A 22,345-nucleotide genomic window follows, 5' to 3' on the forward strand; every position below is an offset into this window, starting at 1 on the left:
GTTTCTTGTTATTGGCTTCCGGCCTGGAGGATGATGGATATAAGAGGAAGAACGAGTCACATGCTGGTCGGACTCCAGCCCCAGAAGATCAGAAGTACAAACAGTCACCATGAAATAGTCAAGTTCATGAGAAGTGGGAGGGGGGTCCCTAAGGGGGTGTCCACGGGCAGATACTCCTTCCCAACCCCGGGAGGGAGCCTGAGCACCCAAAGGCCATTGTTTCTGCTGAATCTGGTCTTTGATAGGAGATATCGACCCACAAATTTAGGCAAAGCTACCCCTCTCTTGGCCTGGGAGGGAACAATGATGGCCCACGGCCAGGAGGCTCCGATCACAGGCAGGCAGCATTACCAAAAACACGTGGCATTGGGCGGATGCCAGAGGACGCCCATTATATCACCACAGTGATTCTCTGACACACGGACGTGATGGCCCCGTGCCTGTACACAGAGTCCGTGTATGTGTTCACGGAGATGAACCCAATTTCCCTTGCCTCCTGAAAAGGGAAGTATGATGGGGCAGTCGACGGTCAGTCAAAACAAAAAGGCAAAGCCACAGCCAAATGATGGCTCAGAGAGAATTCACTGTGCATTAATGCGGCTCTTGCTTTTCTGAAAGGAATCCAGGAAACACAACCTGGACTTGCGTATTACACAACAGAACCCACTTTCCCGGGTCGGAGGATTCCGTGATTTGGTATCTGCTTTGAGGGGTTTCTCCTTGTTTTGATTTTTTAAGATTTTGTTTATTTGAGGGGTTCGGGATTCAATCCCAGGACTGTGAGATCATGGCCTGAGCCCAAAGACAGACGCCTGACAGACTGAGCCACTGGGTGTTTCTCCTTTTCTAAGTCCCTCACCTCTGACCTCTCCAAGCAAGGACGTTTTCACTGGGCTACTTCCTACAGAAGAGGTTTTAATTCGGGCTTCTTAGGATCCTTGTCTAATCGGCTAGAGAGATGCGGGGTGGGGTGTGGGGGTGTGGGGATTGCTTCCCCTACACACAGGGCGGCTGGCTACGTGGCTTAATGGCTTTCCCCTTGAAAACACATCCCCTTATCGAAGCCCTACGGAATAATTTAAGCTGTGGGGGCAAGGTCAGGAATGAAGAGGTAGTAGAAGTTCAAAATGCACCTGACCTCAATTACAGAGTCCTGTCCCCAGCTTTCTGACCCAGGCCTCGTTTTCTCTGCCCTTCTCAGGCCTGCCCACTGCTCTCTCACTACAATGCACCGGACAGGGATGGTGATCCTCGGCACTTCCTTCCTTGAAGGGAGCGACTTTCTAGGTCAAGGGCACCAGGAGAACCCTTTTAGGGACCAGGAGCTCAGGGGCCACTTCCGCATCAAGCGGAGAGCCTCTAGACCCATTGCTGGATGCTTCTGGCTAGTTCAAAGGGCTGTTTGGGGGAGGGTAGAGGGGGCATGGGGGGAGGGCGGGCCGCAGGTGTGGACAGTGATCTGGGAATAGCTCCCAGGAGAGGCCAGCATAACAGTTTAATAAGTACCCTGACCGCCTTCCTTCTTTCTTTTCAGAAAGTGCTCCGAGCACTTGTGCTTCTAATATTTGACTTCCATCCTCACAAGCCTGTGGAGAGTATCATTAGCTGGCTTTTATTGATGAGGCACAAGAAGAAATTAAAGACCCATCCAGGGGTCCCCCAGATTCCTCGGATTCCTCCTTGCTCTGTGCTCTTTTATCTCCAAGGCTGGTTTTCAAAGTCCCTGCAGGCAAACCCCAAACCTTAGTTCTAATGTTGGCTTAGGTCAGAGCTCACAAATGCCTGAAAACAAAAGATAAAAGCAGAGTTGGAGCACTTCCATGTGGGCTGAGGAGCTCAGCAATCCGCTGCTTACACAAACGTATTCTTAATCCACAGACTGTCAACAACGGCCGCTCTCACCTCATCCCCTTTGGGGGTGTCCAGCCGCGAAGGAGCAGCAGAGGGGGTGTGAGGCTCCCCAAGGGTGGGGGGGGGGGCAGAGGAACTGGGGGTCTGGTGCTTGGGAAGGTGCAGGGCCCCAGGAGGATGCGAAGCCCCTGGAGGAGACAAGGCTGCAGTGGGGTACGGGCACCCCCGCCAGCTCCTCCAGGGCTTCCCAGCGCCTCGAGGCCTGAGGCCCTGCAGCCTGGAGACACGAAGGACGAAGGACGGGCCCTTCCAGTCGGTGAAAGCCCGCGCGGGGGTCGCCCAGCCCCAAAGAGCCCGCGCGGTCTTTCATTCACAGGACGTCGGGTTTATTTTTCTTTCTCGCCTTTGTCAAACCAAACCAAACCGAGGCTCTGGGGCGCCCGGGGTGGGGGGGTAGGGGCCGGGGTCCCGGGGTCCCGGCGGCCGCCCGCGGCCTAGTCGCCGCCCGGCGCGCGCTCCAGCACCAGCAGCGGGATCTCCTCCAGCCGCTCGGGCCGCTCGCCGCGCCGCAGGTAGCGCCTCCTCCACGCCGCCAGCCGCTGCATCAGCCTCTGCAGGCGCGGGTGCGCCCACAGGCCGCGCTCCGGAGCCGCCCGGCCCCGCGCGCGCTTGGCCTTCTTCCTGCGCCCGCCGCGCGCCGCGCCCCGCCGGAACAGCCGCCGCCAGCACCAGCAGCCCGCGCCGCCGTCGCCCGCGTCCCCGCGCTTCAGGCGCGCCGCCCCCTCCGCCAGCCCGTGCTGCGCGCCCCCGCGCCGGGCCCCGCCGGGCCGCACGTCCGCCATGCCCGGCCCTCGCCGCCTCCGCACGCGGCCTCCGCACGCGCACTCGGGTCCCCGCTCGGCCGAGGGGTCCTGGCCGCCGCCTGCCGGGGGTCGCCGCCGCCTGCGCTCGGGCTGCGGTCTGCGGTCTCCGGGGAAACCCGAACGCTGACCCCACAATGCCCCGCACGGCCGTCCTCGCCCCCCACCACCACTCCCGGGGGTCGAGCGCGCGGCCCCCACGCCGGGGGCTCTCTCGGGCCGCGAACGGGATCCGTCGGCCCGAGGCTCCAGGGGCAGATCCGCGGCCTCGGACAGACGGCACCGGCTCCAGGGCCTGCCGGGGTCCCTGCACCCCCTCCCCCGCCCTCGACCCCCACATTAAGCCCGCGCACGGCCCCCACCGGATCCCAGCTTGGACGTCAGCCCCAGGCCTGGGTTGCCCTGGAGGCTGGTCGTTTAGGGGGACTGGGCTCAGGGGTTCTGTAGCTTTCCACCAGCGGGAACCAGAGTTGCAGGAAAGACCTCAGCACCTGATACTCTTCATCGGATCTCTTCCTTGTGGGATGATGATCGATTTTTTTTTTTCCAGGATTTTTTCCTGATTGCAGACGTTAAGATTTTTTGTGTGTGGAAAAAATCGAAAAACACAAATACAGCAAAGAAAACATCTTTTGGGGCACCTGGCTGGCTCAGCCGGTTAGGCATCTGCCTTCAGCTCACCTGGGATCAAGTCCCCTTCTCTCTGGCTCTGCTCAGCGGGGAGCCTGCTTCTCCCTCTGCCACTCCCTCTGCTTGTGCACTCTCTCCCTCTCTCTCTCAAATAAATAAAATATCTTTAAAAGATAAGAGATAACCTCTTTTTCCTGCTTTTGTATACAAATTTTTGCACTTGTCAATTTCTCAAATTCAAGGGAGGAGAGGGAAAAAGAAGAGTAAGCTAGCATCTGTCGTGTCTTTATGTCCTAAGCAGTCCACCTAGCATGTCTATTTGTCTCGTTTTGTTGTTTTGATTTTGTTTTTTGATTTTTGTTGTTTTGGTTTGGTTTGGTTTGGTTTGGTTTTTGTTTTGGTTTGGTGGTTTTGGTTTTGGTTTTGGTTTTGTTAGTTGTGCCGTTGGTAGCCCACCACCAAGTAAGTGATCAAGCTCTGAGATAAGCCTGACTTTGAATGCTGACTCCAGCATTCACCAGCTTTAACTTCCGGCAAGTTACTTGACTTCTCAGCGCCTCACCTTACCCACCTGTAAAACTGAGGTAGTAGCAATCCTACCTCTGGGAGAGTCTTGTGAGAATTACATGAGATAATATAGAGTATTTGGTATACACTGGGCACATAGTAAGTGCATGTGAGTCAATTATTACGCAATCCTAACCACAACTCAAGAGAAGTGTTTCCCAGGTGGATACTCCCATTGTGCTGACTGAGCAAAGTAAAGCCTAAAGAGGTTAAAAATCCCTGATCTGGGAAAACATAGCTTATAAATTAAGGAAAAAGATTTGAACCCAGATTCTTTGAGTCCCAGGATGTGAAATGACCATCCTGCTGTTAAGCGCTCAGCTACTCACCTTAGCAGTTCCATGTCCCTCCTTCTAGTACACCCATCGTCCCAAATGTCCACAGCCCACGGGTAAGGGTCAGCATTTAATGTTTGTGTAGACTCTGGGCACAGAAAACAGGAGGAAAAAGTCCCCAGCTGTGCCCAGTCCTTATTTCTAGAAACGTTTTAAGTTCGCAGTCATCTGGGCCGAAGCCTTTTGGTCCCCGCAGCCCCTGAGCATATCCTGACTGACACGGATTTTGTTTGCCGCTTCCCCTCCGTGGGAGGGCACAGAGTCCACATTTGTTTTTTTGGTTTTGTTTTTGTTTTCTTAAGATTTTATTTATTTACTTGACAGACAGAGATTACAAATAGGCAGAGAGAGAGAGAGAGGAGGAAGCAGGCTCCTCGCTGAGCAGAGAGCCTGATTCAGGGCTCGATCCCAGGACCCTGGGATGATGACCTGAGCTGAAGGCAGAGGTTTTAGCCCACTGAGCCCCCCAGGCACCCCCCCACCTTTGTTTCATTTGCTCTTTCCAGGGTTTTCCACGGGTGCTTCCTCCTTATATTCGGGTTGTGTGAGCTTTCTGCTGCCTGCACCACGAAGTCAAGTCCAAGGTCAATCCCGACTGACAGATGCGGCTAAAGAAACAAGCCCTGAGTCAGGGGGATCATGTACGTGGACAGTGAAAGGGGAATGAGCCAGAGATACCAGATGCCCACAGACACCCTGCGCTCCGGGCAACCCTGAAAGGAAAGGGACCTGGGGACTCAAACATCAGTGTTGGGACCCCCTGTTGCTGAGGCTGCTGCAGCTAGAGTCCAGTGAGCATCTGTGCTCTGGGTGGGGGGGGGGGGGGACAGACAGCCTCACGCATCATCAGAAGCCGAGAGATGATGTGGAACTTTCTAGAACAGCCTTCCGGGCAGCTAGGAGGCAAGCGATGGCTCTGACAGCTCCACAAGCTTCCCGGGCCCTCCTCTTCTGGGACAATTACCACGGGTTCTGTCAAGACCTAGATTCAGCTGTCATTCAAGCCTGGCTTATGAGGCCTGTGTGGATGTTTACTGGGACCCTCCCCAGGTACCATGACAGAGCCTTCACCTGCACAGACCAATTCACGTGCTTCCTGAATCTTTTTCTGGCCGTCACGGACTAAACTGTGTCCCCTGAAAAGTCCTGTGTTGAGGTGCTAACTCCTAGAAGTTCAGAATGAGAAGATGGGGCCCAAGGAGGTAATTGAGTTAAAGCGAGGCTTTGAGGGTGACCCTAGTTCACTATGACACTATGGCTAGTGTCCTTATAAGAAGAATAGGACGCCAACACAGAGGGAAGATTGTATGAAGACACAGGGCAAGGTGGTCAATCTACGAGCCGAGGAGAAAGGTCTCAGAAGAAACCAAAGGTGCCAACGCTTTGATCTTGGACTCTTGGACTACAGAATTGTGAGAAAATAAATTTCTGGTGGCTGAGCCACGCAATGCGCTGTTTTATTATGACAACCCTAGTAAATGGCACCCCGGCTCGCTGGCTTTGCCTCCCGTATTATTTTGCCATAAAGCCCTCCATGCCCTCCCTTCTCACAACACCAAGAGGCACTTTCTTGGCATCCCAGTGCTCAGGTTCCCCAAAGCTACCTTCTAGGGATGCTCTCTTTACAGCTCTGACCAGGCAATTGGGGAAGATCTGGGTGACCTCAGACAGAGCCACGGGCCTGTCTTAAAGATTGGAGTTTTCTGATACCTGTCACCGTCCACAGCTGCTTGGGCTAGCCCTAGGGGACCCTGGGTCTAGGGTGGCCAGAAGAAATACAGGTCACCCAGTAGAATCTGAATTTCAGATAAAGAACAATTCTCGGTTATAAGTATATTCCAAACATTGCATAGGCATACTGGCTCTATAAATTATTTAACTGGTCATTTGTATTTCTATTCTCTACCCCACCAGGGTCCTGGGGAGGGTCAAGGGCACACTGCCTAAAAGGCTCTCTGGGGCTGGTTCTCCTCCAGGTCCCTTACGTGATCTTCAAAACTGGCCAGAGACTGGAGCACTGTCCACATTCTCCAACCCCAAGCAGGAGCAGCTTATGGGAACCCCCTTCCTTCCCTCTGAGTTTTAAGGAAGTGACAGAAGATTTGGTAACCCCAGATCCAGAAAAAAAGGGATAGCACAACTAAAAGCATAACGTGTGGGGTCATACAGCCTCAACAGAATTAGCAAAATGGCCTTGAGTATGATACAGACCTGTCTCTCTGCCTCATGTCCCACTGGAGTGTGGGAGTTCTAGTCCTGCCTGTCATCACTATGACAAGCAAGGAGGCAAGCATGTGTGTCCTTAGACGGCGCCCGACGCAAAACCAGTGCTCGACAAATGTTGCTCTGCTGTCCTGAAATCCTCTCCCCTTTGGCCAGTTTGCACCTCCTGTCCCAAGCACTCCCGGCACATACAGTTCTCCTGACGCGAGTCCCATTAGGGTCTCTGTTTCTGGAGCCCCAGAGCTAATGACCAGCTTTGTGAGCTCAAACTCCTGGAAACCTTCCCAGGAAAACGTGGCATGCAGAGACACGAGATGGGAGAAAGCAGATGGCTTTGGTTTTTGTGAAGCATGGACAGTGAAAGGTCAGGTAGCTCTGCGGGAGCGAGTGCAGTGCCAAGAGGACCCAGCCCATAAGACCTCTTGCTCACGTCTCTAGCCAGCTCCCCCGCCTCACGCACCTGCTGCCCGTGCAGCCAGGGACAGGCGGAGCAACGCCAGCCAAGCCCTAGCCTTGGAAGACGAAGGCGGCATCCGGTTCCATCAAGGCTGAGCCTGTGACATCACCCCTATATATGAAAGGTGACACGTTTGTAAGCAGACACGTGATGGGAGAGCGAGATCACCCAGGACAACGCCTGCCATTACATTGATAACTGGGCCAGAAGTGGAGCATGAAATTTTTTTTAAGATTTTATTTATGTATTTGAGAGAGAGAGAGAGAACGTGAGCATATGAGCTAGCAGTGCAGGGACCCCAGCGTGGGACTCGATCCCAGGACCCTAAGATCATGACCTGAGCCCAAGGCAGCTGCTTAACCGACAGAGTCACCCAGGCGGCAGTGGAGTGTGGAATCTGTACAAAACAGAACAGACTTCATCTCTTCTCTTTATGGATTTGGCCTTCCTTCTAGTATACAGACTTGACAAGGTGACTATTTCGCAATGGTTCTTTATTATAAGAACCACATGTTTTCCCCAGATATTTTAAGATAAAATTTGATGAAATAAGTGCATCCTAGGAAAAGCCTGGTTCCCATATCAGGAAAGCCAATTCTGCATCCAAGGACATTGGCTAATTGCACCCTTGAATGTTTGTGTGCAATTATAGTAACAACAAGGGAACAATCTCTAGATTCTCTCCCCTTTATTGTGTGCGGGTGGATCCTAACCTCACTGTGTCAAGGCTACTGAAATGCCAGCGCAACCTTGAAGTCACATAGGGCCTCCCCTAGGGAAACCCCCAAAACCATGGCCTGTGGAAATCCAAAGCTTCCCCCTCAGATTTCTGCAAATTCTTTATCTCTCTATGTACACGTTTCTCTCTCTGACTTTCACAAAACCCCTTACCACTTGAAGCATGAAGCATTCTGAAATTCATAGAGTTTCATGGAAATTTCAGACACAGAGATGGATAAGGGGTTCACAGTGTAAAAATACAAATGACTTTCATAAGGACAACAGTAAGGACATGTTGCTCAGGATTTCTACCTCTGTAACCTCAGTGGCCTACCCTGACCCAACCCAGCCTTCTCACCCTGCCTGGCTCTTCTCAACCCTGCCCCTCTCTCCTCTCCATGTCTCTTTCCTCCTTCTTCAAAGAAGAAAGACAAAATCCTCTGCCTTGTTCATAGCAAACGAGTTTTCTACTGATATATTGACTCTTGGGGACAACTGACTTCAGAATCTTACCTACCTCAGTCAGCTTGATATTTTCCTTAAAGAGAGATATTTCCATCTAAAAAGAATACCTTATCATCTTCTCACATGAACTATATTTCTTTTTTTTTCTTTTTTTTTTCCATCTAAAAAGAATACCTTATCATCTTCTCACATGAACTATATTTCTTTTTTTTTTTTTTTTAAAGTAGGCTCCACACCCAGCGTGGAGCCCAATGTTGGGCTTGAACTCACAACCCTGAGGCCAAGACCTGAGCTGAAATCATAGATGGACTTTTAGCCAGCTGAGCCACCCAGGGGCCCCATGAAGTACATTTCTATTATTAAATGTAGACCTTTGCAACTTCCCTGTGGGATCAGAGGTGGTAGGTGGGTAAGTGAAGAAGGAGGAATACTTTGAATCAACATCATCACTGTCACCATTATCACTACCACTGTCATCACCATCATCATCACCACCGCCATCATCATCACCATCATCATTATTAACACCATGACCACCATCACCATCATCACCACCACCACCACCACCATCATCACCATCAACATTATTAGCACCATGACCACCATCACCATCATCACCACCACCACCATAATCACCATCATCATTATTAGCACCATGACCACCATCACCATCATCATCATCATCATCATTATCACTATTGTCATCATTAGCACCATCATCATCATCACCATATCATCAGCAGCCCCACCATCATCTCCACCATCATCATCATCTCCACCACCACCATCATCATCATCATCATCATCATCACCAACACCACCATCATCACCATCATCACCATCATCATCATCACCACCACCATGACCACCATCACCATCATCATCACCACCACCACCATCACCATCATCACCATCATCATTATCACCATTGTCATCATTAGCACCATCATCATCATCATCACCACATCATCAGCAGCCCCACCATCATCTCCACCATCATCATCATCTCCACCACCATCATCATCATCATCACCAACACCACCATCATCACCATCATCACCATCATCATCATCACCACCACCATGACCACCATCACCATCATCATCACCACCACCACCATCACCATCATCACCATCATCATTATTAGCACCATGACCACCATCACCATCATCATCATCATCATTATCACTATTGTCATCATTAGCACCATCATCATCATCATCATCACCACATCATCAGCAGCACCACCATCATCTCCACCATCATCATCATCTCCACCACCATCATCATCACTGCCACCATCATCACCATCATTATCATCACCATCACCACCATCATCACCATCACCATCACTACCATTCAGTGGCTCCGGCCATTACACTGTAATAGAAGGGCGTAACACGCATGATGTCATTTCAGTGTCACGCCAGGCTCTGAGGCAAAAGAAACGGCATCCCATTTCACAAGCAAGGACACTTGAGGCGTAGATGGCTGTTGAAGGCGCTAGAACTAAGCAGAGACAGTAGGTTAAAGCAGGAAGAGCCCGCAAATACAGCTCCTGCCTTATGACTTGATTAGGACTTGGGCTTGCCCTCACAGATGGACAACCAGGAACCACCAGGAAGAGGTGAAGGGGTGCTGGAAGGTTCGAACCAGGCAAAGATATATGACTTTTGTGCAAGAAGGACCTTTTATATTGTTCTTGGAGAAGGCCAAAACACAGTTAGATATAGCCTTGTGTCGGGAAAAGAAGATCCTGGCCTTGTGGAGACAGGGAGCTGGGAGAAAGGGGCCCAGGACAAAGCTGCAGCAGGTTTCTGGGAAGAGAATATGGTTGTTTTAAACCCGGATGTGCTAAGGAACCAGCTGTTTGCTTGTTATTCACCTTCACTGTTGTGCGGTTGGTGACCTACAGTTTGCAAACATAATTTTGTACACTCTGAGTTCTTTCTGTGGCTTATTAATTTCAATTTCTTTGCTCTCTTTGTAATGTTCTTTTAGATGATGTCGGTCTACTTAATTTTCAATAAAGAAGATAGAGAAAGAGGAGATTTTTTCAAAAATAGTTACTAAGGGACGCCTGGGCGGCTCAGTTGGTTAAGCAGCTGCTTTCGGCTCAGGTCATGATCCCAGTGTCCTGGGATCGAGTCCCACATCGGGCTCCTTGCTCCGCAGGGAGCCTGCTTCTCCCTCTGACTCTGCCTGCCTCTCTGCCTGCCTGTGCTCACTCTCTCTCTCTCTGACAAATAAATAAATAAATAAAATCTTAAAAAAAATAGTTACTAAGAGTTTTAAATGGGAATTATGTACAAATTATATCCATGCCAGGGTATGGCCAAGGGAATCAGAGAGAATTCCTACAGGAACGGTGACGTTCAGAGAGAAGAGGTCTGTGACCCTGACACAGCCACACTCCTCTACCCTCTGCCTGAGTTCTCCACGTGGAACTTTGAGGGTGGGTGTCTGGGTGGCTCAGTCAGTGAAGCATCTATCTTTGGCTCAGGTCATGATCCCGGAGTCCTGGGATCGAGTCCCAAGTCAGGCTTCCTGCTCAGTGGGGAGCCTGCTTCTCCCTCTGCCGCTCACCCTGCTTGTGCTCTCTCTCTGTCACACACTCTTTCTCTCAAATAAAGAAATAAAGAAATAAATTAAATATCTAGGAACAAAAGAGGGAGAATGGGTAGATGAAGCAAGTCTGGCAAAATGTTGGTGATTGTTAAAGCTGAGGTGAGGGGTCCGTGGAGATTGTTCTACTCTGTTGTTTTGCACATCTGGAAAATTTCAAAGAAAAACCTTTGGAGAGGCTGGCGTACAGAGAGTTTGTCGCTGTGGTCCCTGCTGCAGTGCGGTGGGGGAGAGAGACAACTTGTCAGGTCATTTGAACCGAAGTTTGAAAACACCCAAGTTTCAACTCTGAGCCCTTTGTAGGGGCAAGTGAGATGTGCCTGGGACACTGACCTAGACTGTCACCTAATTTGGAAAGTGGAGACCTCAAAGGCCAGAGGACATCCCAAGAGGCAAGATCTCCAAGGAGGGGCGCGTGCCCTATGTTTTTACCACAGAAGGGCAGGGGAAGCCAGGCCAACCAATTGGTAAGTCTTTCCAGAAAACCAGGGGATGACGTTCTCACTCTCCTTGGCATTTCTAAATCACAAAATCAAAATGATTATCATGAGGTCCAGATACTTTCTCTCTGTGTCTCAGTTTCTACACCTGGGAAAAAACTGGAAATAACGGGATGGGGACACCCACGTTTGCTCGCAGCCTGGAACGGCTGTGAGGCTCTGAGAGACCCAGGGTGACGAAGCAGCAAAATGGGACACTAATGACAAGACACACAACTCCCTAGGTGTCGCCCCCCGTCCTTGGCGCCAAAGACTTTGTTGCCAACGTCAAGTGGAGGACGAGGACTTCGCTGGCATAAAGCTGTTGGAAACCCCAGAGTAGCCCGGCATGAAGTCGGGGGACTCCGAGGGCAGGGGCAGAGCCCTGGTAACACGGACAAGCAGTACGTCCGACCTCAGCCTTGCTGGAAGAGCAGGCAGACGGCTGCATTTACTTTGGCAAATGTTTTACTTAAGGAAGCCCAGAACATTTGTTTCAGTCCAGATTCCAGGAGAGGCCCCGGGAGATGGAGAGGACTGTTTGTCCCACGGACTCTTCCTCGTCTGAGCCTTGCCCCCGGCTCCAGCCCTGATGTTAAAGGACTCTGCTCCTCTCCCACCACAAGCTAGACCCAAACTGCATCCCAGAAATGGTCTCCCCCAAGAACTGGAATCCTGATGGTTTCTGGTTAGACATGTGTGGGGGTGCAGGACCCGGAAAGTTGTGTCGATTTCAGGGGTGAGGACACCATCACACCGATCTTTAATATATATATATATATATATATATATATATATATATATAAATGTGGAGGTGTCTATCTATCCCTTTGATGTATTCAAAACCCTTTCCAGGGGTGCTGGGTGGCACCGTCAGTTAAGCATCTGCCTTCGACTCAGATCATGATCCTGGGATCTAGGGATCCAGACCCGCATCGGGCTCCCTGCTCAGCGTGGAGACTCCTTCTCCTTCTGCCTCTGTCCCTCCCCTTGCTCATGCTCTCTCCTTCTCTCTCTCTGTCTCTCCCAAAATAAATAAATAAAATTCTTAAAAAAAAAACCCTCTTCAGCAAGAAATACTCATGCTGTTGGCTACGACAAAGATTTTTCAACAGTCGTGAGAAACCATGTCTCAAGGTCCTACAGCATTTCACTAGAAAATCAAACCAGAATTTGGATTTTTCAAATCCAAAGTCAGCTCATACTCTGTGAATAAGAGCGGCTACCTCCCTTGGCATGACATATACACGGCTTCAGTTACCCAGATAATGTGAATTAAAAGGGCCGGCGGCCGGAAGTACTCAGCAGCACTAGGACCTGAAAATCCGGGAGGGGGGCTGCTGGGCCCCCAAAACAGCCAGCATCCAGCAGAAAATTGCCAGCCCATGAAATCACTGAACCCAGCCCACCTTCCAAATTACGTGTATTTTCAGTGATGAATGTAATCTTCAGCTCTATTTTTAGCTCTCCCATCCTACAAAAGCAATTGTAAGAACAGAGAAAAATCTCTGCGGCAGAATTACCAGTGAACCATTCACCTGGTGTCTCCAGGCAGAAATGCTACAAAGTCTCTGGGCGCGCTTTTATATTTTTGGAAGGTAACACAAATAGATTCGTAAACTCTTGATAGTAGAATCGGTAACACTTTGTAATTGGAACATTCCCCAAGGTCTGTAAATGAAATCCCCAACCCTTCCTCTGTTTCAGGCAGGAAGTTAGTGGGAAGTCTGAATCAAGGAAGGACTGGTTTTTTTTTAACATCCAAAGGTAGGCAGTAGGGCCAGAACAAGGTTCACCACAGAGATTCGTGTTGGTGGCTTTGATGTCTATAAGGGAGGTACCAAATTCCTGTCTCCAGGTAACGTTGAAAGGATCCGTCTCACAAGCAGACACTTTCCTCTGGGGTCTCCTTAAAGTCAGCTCGACCAGGGCTGAATTTCTCCTTCCCCTCCAGCATCATGAACACAGAACGGATGGAGATAATCTGTGACAGGGTCAACCAGCTGGAAGTCAAGATGCAGGGACCTCAGTCACCAGGGTCCACCGAAAACCCCGGGGACCACAGTCACCAGGGTCCACCGAAAACCCCATCCCAGGCTGGACGGAGGTGGGAGGGGTCATCCCTGCAGCAGGATCCCGGACCAGACCCCAGCCCTGCAGAAGCATCATGAGGACGGTTGGGAGCAAAGAGCTTGTTCTCAAGTCATGTCTCTGCCGCCGGCCAGGGACGAGTGTCTGCTGTTTTCTGAGACTCACTTCCCCATCTGCAACACGGGGATTATTATAGGATCATCTTCAGAAGTGAGAGAATCAAATGGGAAACACGAAAGTATTTGGGAAGTGCAATAAACTGAGAGACACGAATTCACGAGGACCCCGAGGTCTGCTGTGACCCATTAGTCCCCAGTGCGGGGTCTTTCAGGCAGGAAGTACTTAATCAATATTTCTGGACAAGGAGGATTGTTAAGATTATTTTAAGGTGTGCTGATCGCCCTCCCCAGCCCCCAGCGGGGAGAAATGAAAGAGAGCACAAGTGGGGGAATGCAGGGAGGGGGAGTGCCCTCTGCCCTCTGGCGGGGGCTGGAGGTCCCCAGGGGTGGTCTTCTAAGGAGACCACCTGACCTGCTTCTACAGGCATCTGAAGCTTGCTTTCCTTAAAAAAAAAAAAAAAAAAAAAAAAGAAAAAGAACAATCTAAGCAGGTTTTAGTTTCCAGGCAACCATGTTCCGGTGAGTTTGGGCAGTGTCTGGGCAGTGCTTGGATGCGTGCGTCATATTTTTGGGAACTGCGGCAACTCTGCACACAGCTTCAACTCCCGCTGATGAGAATGTCGTGTGGGGTTCATCACCATCTTGGCCACAGACTTGTCCGGCCATCAAGTTCATAGACCTCTCCTGAGAATAACGTTTCTATATACATTAAAAGGGAGCATGAGGCTCTCGAGGGCAGGGTTGTGAGATCGAGCCCCCGATGGGGCTCCGAGATGGCTTACAAAAATAAAATCTTAAAAAATAAAGGAAAGACATCAAATCAAGTATTTTTTACAATTTATGACAAATACTGTATTTGCTTCACTATGAAATATTTTAAAATCGTAATATCGGGCAGCAGGTTGAATTAAACTATGACATTCAAAACAGCGGTAATGTGATACAAAGTGTCTGTGAACTCCATTGGGGACAAAGCCCGGAGCACTGCTAATGCGACTGTGGTTTGTCGCCTGTATTTATGATGAAAGAAATGCTGCATTTTGGCGGGAGGTTTGTACACGTTCAAATCCTGCGGACCCCCTGAAACCAGGTCTCCGGGTTAATAATCCCTTCTTTCCCACAAACCATTCAGGGTTGTGGATAACTTAGGATTTCCCTCCCAGGGGGACGTAGGATCAGCTCGTTTATGATTTAGTCACTGGGTCCCTAGGAGCCTGGTCCAGGCAGAGCCACAGGGGGCCGAGAGGCTCCTACTCAGAGAGGGGCTGCCCTGCCCCGCTGCCCGTGCCCGTGCCCCCTGGAAGTCCGCGCTACCTTTCCTCTCAGATTTGCCTCTCCATCTCCCATCCTTCGGCCCCCGGACCCTGTCTGTGGGGACCCGGAGTGACAGCCAGTCCCCCTCGCCCCTCCAGCGCAGGCTGTTCACCGCCGCTAGGCAAGGATGCTTCAAGGGGCTTCCCCGTGTCTCCCTTCCTGCCCAGACACGCCTGCTTTGACTCTCCCAGGTCACTGGTCCTGAGGCGACATCTCTTTCTGGCTTTCGGGGCCCTTCACAATTTCACCCATCTTCCCAGACAAGGCTGTGTCTCATCAGCTCTTGGCAAGTGCCTGGTCTCCTCCGGGCTCGCACACACACTCACACACACAGAGGACACACTCACACTCGGGCTCGCACGCCTTGCCACACTCACCACTCTGTTGACGCCGTGGGCGCCCCCTGAACCCTTCTCCCCTCACCATTCGGTCAAACCGCATCCTGCCCGTCCTACAGGACCCCGCCAGAGACCCTTCTCCCAGCTGGGTGCCCCCGGCTGGGACCATTCCGCAGCCCCCACTTGTGACTGTTACCCCCCAGCTCGGCACTGAGGCATTTCCTGACTGTGTCAGGCACGTGGCCTCCCCATGCGGGCTCTCTGTGCCTTGAGGCTAGGGAAGCTTCTTGTGTATGTTCCTGTACCTTCCCTTCCCAGACAAATGCAGGGCATATAGAAAATTCATGGCCTTTGGTCAAATTATAATGACACAGGACATTTTTATTTTATTAGATCTCTTTGGGAAGACACTGGACGTGTTTCGAAGAAATAGTTTGACCAACTCCTTCAGGCTAAGAGTAAGGCATCCCAAAGCATTCTCCAACAACAGAAGAGGGTGGTTAAATTGCTGCCCGTAAGATCAGAAGAGTGGTTTATGGAGCCTCTGAGAAAGAGGGAAAGCAAAAAGGGCATGGGGAATGAGACGGAGACAGCATACGCTGTGTCACAGTGAGCCACTTCTACTCCAAAACCTTCAGCAAAATTCTATTAAAACTCACCAACTGGCTGGTACACAGAGATCTCTGATGGAAATCGGCGAAGGGGCCAAGACTTATACGAGGGGTGATGTGGGGCTTTAAGACATTATGTGGATGTGGGAGTCAGAGGGTCAGGGAGGCCTTGGCTGGCATTTGGATCATATTCCCATAAATGACTGACCAGTGTGGACGATTATCATGGAGATCCCAGCGGATGGCACATCGGCCCCAGATGTATTTTACCTCCCTCTTCCTCCACTCTGCTACTGTCTATTTAAGGAAGTGTTAAAGTGAGGGCCAGGGAAGGCCCTGGGTGTAGGACAGTCCCAAGTGTCTATTTGATAACACTCACTTGGACTGTGTTGCCGGCAGTCGGGTTTGGAGTTGAGGTCGCCTCAAGATTGGGTCAACCATCCATTCGGGGGGCACCCCTCCTTAGCCTGGATGCAGGGGACCACTCCAGGTCCTCCACCCTGTGTCTTCAGGGTGTAGGGGAAATTTTGCACTCAACTGCGGAGGCGTGAATATGGCCATCTCAGCTAGACTGAAAATGGGGTGTACAGAGCATTTCGCCAATATTGTAATCAAGAAAAAGTACAATGGGAAAAATGAGCATTTCATTTGTAAGACATGAGAGATGCTAGGTAAGTACTCCACATACTCAGTTCCAGTTGGTTAATTAACAAGAACTTTATTCGTTACATTATATAAAAATACTGCAGAAGTGAGCAGGGTATGTATTAGGGTTCTCTAGAGAAATAGAACTAATTATAAATACATATAGAGAGAAAGAGGGAAAGAGACCATCTTTTTTATTTTGTATAAATATATAGTGTATTATATATTATATTATATATTTATATATTATGTATATATTTATATATACATATATTTTATATACATATATATTTATATGTTATGTATATTATATATATTATGTATTATATATTTTTATATATAAATATATAAGTAAGCTCCTTATTTACTATAAGGAATTGGCTCATGTGATTATAGAGACAGATAAGTCATTAGATTGCCGTCAGCAACCTGGAGACCCAGGAGGGTTGATGATCTAAGTTCTAGCCCAAGACTGGCAGGATGGAGACACAGGAATAGTGTGAGTCCAAGTGTAAGAAAAACTTGAGTCTCAGCTCAAAGGCAGGCAGGAAGAGCTTCAGCCTTTCTTGATGTATTCAGGCCTTCAGCTGATTGGGTGTGGCCCACCCATGCTAGGGAAGGTCAATCTGCTTCACTCGGTCTACCAATTCAAATGTTGATCTCATCCGGAGCCATCCTCTCAGACATACACAGAATAATGTTTGACCAAATGTCCAGAAACCCCATGGCGCAGCCAAGGTGATACTTAAAAGTAATCATCACAGGGTACAACAACATATCTTCATTATATAAAGTAAAAACAGGGGCTAAATGAATCTATTATGTAACAACGTAGGGAGAGTTGCTACTTGTTAGTGGTAGTTTGGGAGTTGAATTTGGTTACATAGACATCTCCTTTGTGAAGATTTGTATACATTAGGTATTTATATATTTTTCTGAAAGTATGTTATGTTTCAATTCAGCATATTTTAAAAGGTAGGCAGTGAGGGGGTTGTGAGTGTTTGCTCTTCTGGAAACATCTATTGAATTATCTAGATAATAGAAGATAATCCTGACATCAATTCCTTCCAAGAACCTGTGTTTTCTTGGCTATATCTTTCATTCTCTCAAAATTCCTGGCATGGGGTCCTGGTTTGTTTCCCTTACCCTAAAGCTCAGTTATGTTGAGGGGCATCTCTTGTGCCTCACGTGAGGACCCCAACAGGAAGGACAATGGCTCACCCTGACTATGGGACACTCGCACTATGGCGGGAAGCACAGGAATCCAGGCCCATCCTGGCGGAGGCCACAGCTGGAAAACCTCCACAAATCAAGACCAGATCAAGGTGACACAGTGCAAGAACTTTGCAGCCAAGTTTTCTTCCATTTATCCTGCTGTCCTGCTCTCCCTGAGTCTCCTTCTGAGGGGCCTTTGTTGCTTTGAAATTTCTGGGCAGAAAGAAGTTGATTATAAATCTGATTCATATCCGGCTCTGGGGGAGACCCACAGCAAAAAGGGAGTTTGGATAAACTTTGAAGATGTACTGGCCAAAGAAATTTTTTTTCCCCTTTTAATCCTTCCAAGTGCATATTTGAGACTCAAATCCACAGGGACCTAGTGAAGCAGAAACTGACCAGTTAGGCTAACCAAGGCAGAGGGCTGATCTAAATTCCTTGGCCTCCAAGGGCACCTGGGGAGCTCAGGGTTGTGAGATGGAGCCCCCCATCAGGCTACCTGCTCAGTGAAGAGTCTGCTTGAGATTCTCTCTCTCCTTCTCCCTCTGCACCACCCCTGGCTCACACACTCTCTCTCTAAATAAATAAAATCTTTTTAAAAATAAGTAGATTCTTTGGCCTCCAAATGAATGCTTTGGCCTAAATCAAGTCCTTTGTTAGCATCCTTCAAATAGGGTGCATGGGGGACTCAGGTGGTTAAGCGTCTGCCTTCAGCTCAGGTCATGATCTCGGGGTCCTGGGATCGAGTCCCACATCGGGCTCCCTGCTCAGCGGGGAGTCTGCTTCTCCCTCTGCCTCTGCCCCTCCCCTTCCTCTGTTCCCTCTCTCACTTTCTCTGTCTCTCTCTCAAATAAATAAATAAAATCTTAAAAAATTAAATTAAAAGTGCATGAACCTCTGTATTCTTCAGGGAGTTTGTAGTTTTACATTCAACAGGACGCACTTCTATAGAATCTAGACAAGGTTCAAATCGTCTGTAGGTCTGGAATCTACCAGATTTGAGTATTTGTGATTAGGTATGCCTAAGTCTTTAATAAAACGGAACAAATGAAATTTACTTTTAAATCCCTTTAGCATGGCTGGCTTGATGTTTTTATTACATTCGATCGATCCTTTCGATGACATGAATAAGTGGTAGGGAATTATTCTACTTAACTGCATTTTCATGAACTGTATTTTTAAGTCTTGATAAACGTAAGTCAAAATGACAACTGTAACTCAAAAACATATGACAGGTGCATTCTAGAATAACTATTGGCAGTGATGGTATCTTGGGGAGAGGGATCATATCAATGTAACCGTCTTCCTAGCAAAGCTGACTGGGTTGAGGGGGCACCATGGGAGAAAATTAATTTCTTACACCATGTTTGCAAAGTGTGACAGCAGCAGCACGGAGGCTGATCTTAACAAGTATTTTGAAAATGTGATTACTGAAGAAAGTAATGAGATTTTTTTTTTTTTTTTCTGTGCAGGAAGGAGAGAAAGTTTCTCTTCCTGAAATTAGCGTGTCAGATAAATCCAAGGTAGAAGCTGAAAAGAAACTCATTACGTAATCCCTCTGCCTTATCTTATCTCCTTTTTTAGGGATAGAAACTGTTACTAATACACTACTGAGAATTTTCATATGTTGAGTCACAGCCTGTGAATCATAGTAAACCCTCCGAAGGCTGATTGGGAGAGATTCTGCTCTATTCCTATTCCCACACTAAGAAAATAACTCCCCTCCCACAGGGGCCAGCAGAAAAACATGGCTTTTCAGCCATGAACTTGAACCTCTTTTCTTTATTTCTTTGCCGTTTGATTTTTATGGGACTCTGGGCTGGGCTGGCTGGCTCCCGGCCGGCGGCGTTATTTAGGGCTTTCCTCCACGCAGGATGGAGCTCCTGCTCACTCCTCTCTCTCCAGCTCGGTTCTTGCCTCCATTTGCTGTTCTTTCTACAGCGATAACATTAATGAGTCATTATTTTAGAGTCTCACGCTTAACAGAGCACTTTCATAATAACCTCATTTGAGCATCTTAGCGACTTTATGGGAAAATATAAATTAGCACCCATTCTCCGGGTTGGGAAGCGAGGCCTCGGGGGGCGTCAGTGATTTCCCAAGGTCTGACACCTCCTTCTGCCCCGTCGAGGACATCAAACCCCTCGTGGGCTTGGTGGCCCCCCGCCGGCCTGGTGTCACAGCAGGAGGCTGGAGCGATGGTGCTGAGAGGCCAAGAGACGGAGCGCGGGCGGGGTTTCTCTGCAGGCAAAGAGCACCGCAACCTGCAGAGCCGGCAGCAGGGTGCCGGGACCCACAGGGCGCAGGCAGAGGGAGGGTCCACGGGCCCCCCAGAGAGGGACAGGCGCGGAGGACACCCCGGCTAAGGGGGGTGGGTGGGTTCCAGGCCACACAAGCAGCTCACCTCTGCTCTTCTCACGGGGTCCCCGTGTCCCTGTCCCCCGAGATCCGCACGCACCCTCGTGCCTGACCCCCCGCCCCTGCCCAGCCGGGAGCAGGATACGTTCCTCTCTGCTCACCCCTGCAGGCTCCTCGGGCAAAACAAACCAGCTACCGCGGGCGAGGCCGGACAGGGTGAGCACCCGACCCCTCCTCCGGGCCCCAGCCTCAAGCTGCGAGGCGCACACACGAAGAAAACACCTCACTGGCTCCATCAGCCACTCCGACAAGAATCAGCTGCCCCTGAGTCCACCGTGGGAGACACAGTCACGGGACAAAATCATGAAGACGGCGCTCGGAGCAAGAGCAGACTCTCCCGGCCGTCCCTTCCCTCCCTGTGGTCACTCGGAGGCCCCCGCCCCCAACACAGCTGCTTGGCCCTTGCACAAAGCGTCCAGGCTGGCCCTCTACTCCCCCCACCCCACCCCGACCCCCATCTAGTCTAGTGGCCTTAAATGCCATGTACACTCGACGCTTGAACAGCCCGGGGCGTAGGCGCACTGTCGTCCTGCACAGTCAAAACTGCAGGTGTCACCTTAGACCCCCGGGAAACCCAACTACTAGCCACCTGCGGTGGACCCGGCCAGCATGAATCGTGTCACCTTAGACCCCCCGGGAAACCCAACTACTAGCCACCTGCGGTCGACCCGGCCAGCATGAACACTTCGTGTGTTATGTGTATTATACGCCGTATTCTTTTCTTTCTTTCTTTCTTTTTTAATTTTATTTATTTATCAGAGAGAAAGAGCGCACGAGCGGGGGAGTAGGGGATGGCGAGGGGCAGAGGGAGAAGGCGGGACTCGAGCTCAGGACCCTAGGATCATGACCTGAGCCCAAGGCAGCCGCTTACCCAACCGAGCCACCCAGGCACCCCTCCGCGCTGCCTTCTTATAATAAAGTAAGGGCGCGAGAGAAAATGTTATTTAAAAACGTGCAAGGTTTCAGCGCCTACGTGGGCCTCCCTGCTGTCCAGCTACTGAGGACCCGAGAGCCCTCCAGAACCCGGTGCAAGGAGCCAGGAGGGAATGAGCTGATTTCAGCCTCTGGCACTTGCTAGTAGTTTGATCTCAGGGAAAACACTTGATTGCTCTAAACCTCAGTTTCCTAATCAGTAAAATGGGCATAATGGTCCCGGCATCAGAGGTCTATGGAAGGATTAAACGACACTGCGTGTGTAAAACACTTGCTATGACGCCTGACACACGCAGGCCCTCAGAATGGAGACTATACATATCAGCAGTGAGAAAAGTGAGGGGAGCTGCTGGTTTGGGTCTGAGCATTGCACTGGCGAGTTAAAAGAAGCTTGTCTGGGTCTGCCACTATTTGAACCTTATGTAAATGGAATCCCTGGAGTATATATATATATTTTTGGCTCTGCCTTCTGTAGCTCAACATTTTGTTGGTGAAACTAATGGAGATCCTAGAGGGTCCTGCAGTTTCCTCATTCTCATTGCTGTAGAGTTTTTCTTTGCCTAAGTCCACAATTTAGTCACGCATCCACGGTAGGTGGACAGTTGGGTTGTGTTCTTTCCTTTTTTTTTTTTTTTTCAGTTTTTTTTTTTTGAAATATTTTATTTATTTGAGGGACACAGAGAGAGAGAGAGAGCATGAGCAGGGAAAGGAGCAGAGGAAGAGGGAGAAGCAGACACCCACTGAGCAGGGAGCCCCCCGCAGGGCTCAATCCTGGAACTCAGGATCATGACCTGAGCCAATGCTTAACTGACTGAGCCACCCAGGTGCCCCTTTTTTGGCAAACTAAAGTGGCACCAAACTATTTGTAGTTTGATTTTAACAGTGGTCCCTCTTCAAAGATGTATGTTGTCAAAGCAAAAACTACATAACTCTCAGGAGAAAACATAGGAATAAATAAATATTCATGACCTTGGCCTGGGGAAAGCCTTCTTACATGTGACACCAATAGCATAAGTGACAAAAGAAAAAATAAAATGGACTTCACCAAAATTAAAAATTTTTCTGCCTCTTAGAATAATATCCTAGGTGAAAATCCAACCCAGAGATTGGGGGGCAATATTGACAAGTCCTATCTCTGTTATGAGGAATGCGCACCCAGAACATACAAAGAACTTCTACAACTCAATAATAAAAAAACAAATATCAAAATTTAAAAATAAGCAAAAGATACCAAGAGACATTTCTTCAAAGAAGACATACAAATGGCCATTGAGCACAAGAAAAGATGCTGAAAAGTGGCTCCTTAGCCCTTGGGGAAATGTAAATTCAAACCAGAATAAGATATCACTTCACATCCACTCAGAACATATAATAATAATAATAACAGGAGCGCCTGGCTGGCTTTGTAGGTGGAGCACATGACTCTTGATCTTGGGGTCGCGAGTTTGA

General features: G+C 49.5%; 1 protein-coding gene across 1 annotated transcript; it reads right to left on the minus strand.

Moving 5' to 3' along the window:
- Positions 1–1,601: 1,601 nt before the first annotated feature.
- LOC309849562 (uncharacterized protein C1orf202) lies at positions 1,602–2,870 on the minus strand. Its single transcript, XM_082702202.1, has 2 exons — positions 1,903–2,870; positions 1,602–1,782 (listed from the first exon to the last, which is right to left on the minus strand). Exon 1 carries the CDS (start codon positions 2,691–2,693, stop codon positions 2,346–2,348), a length of 348 nt encoding a protein of 115 aa, XP_082558328.1. The 5' UTR covers positions 2,694–2,870; the 3' UTR covers positions 1,602–1,782; positions 1,903–2,345.
- Between the last annotated feature and the right edge of the window lie 19,475 nt (positions 2,871–22,345).

Source organism: Mustela nivalis (genome assembly GCF_964662115.1).
Source record: "Mustela nivalis genome assembly, chromosome: 16".
Taxonomy (NCBI): Eukaryota; Metazoa; Chordata; class Mammalia; order Carnivora; family Mustelidae; genus Mustela; species Mustela nivalis.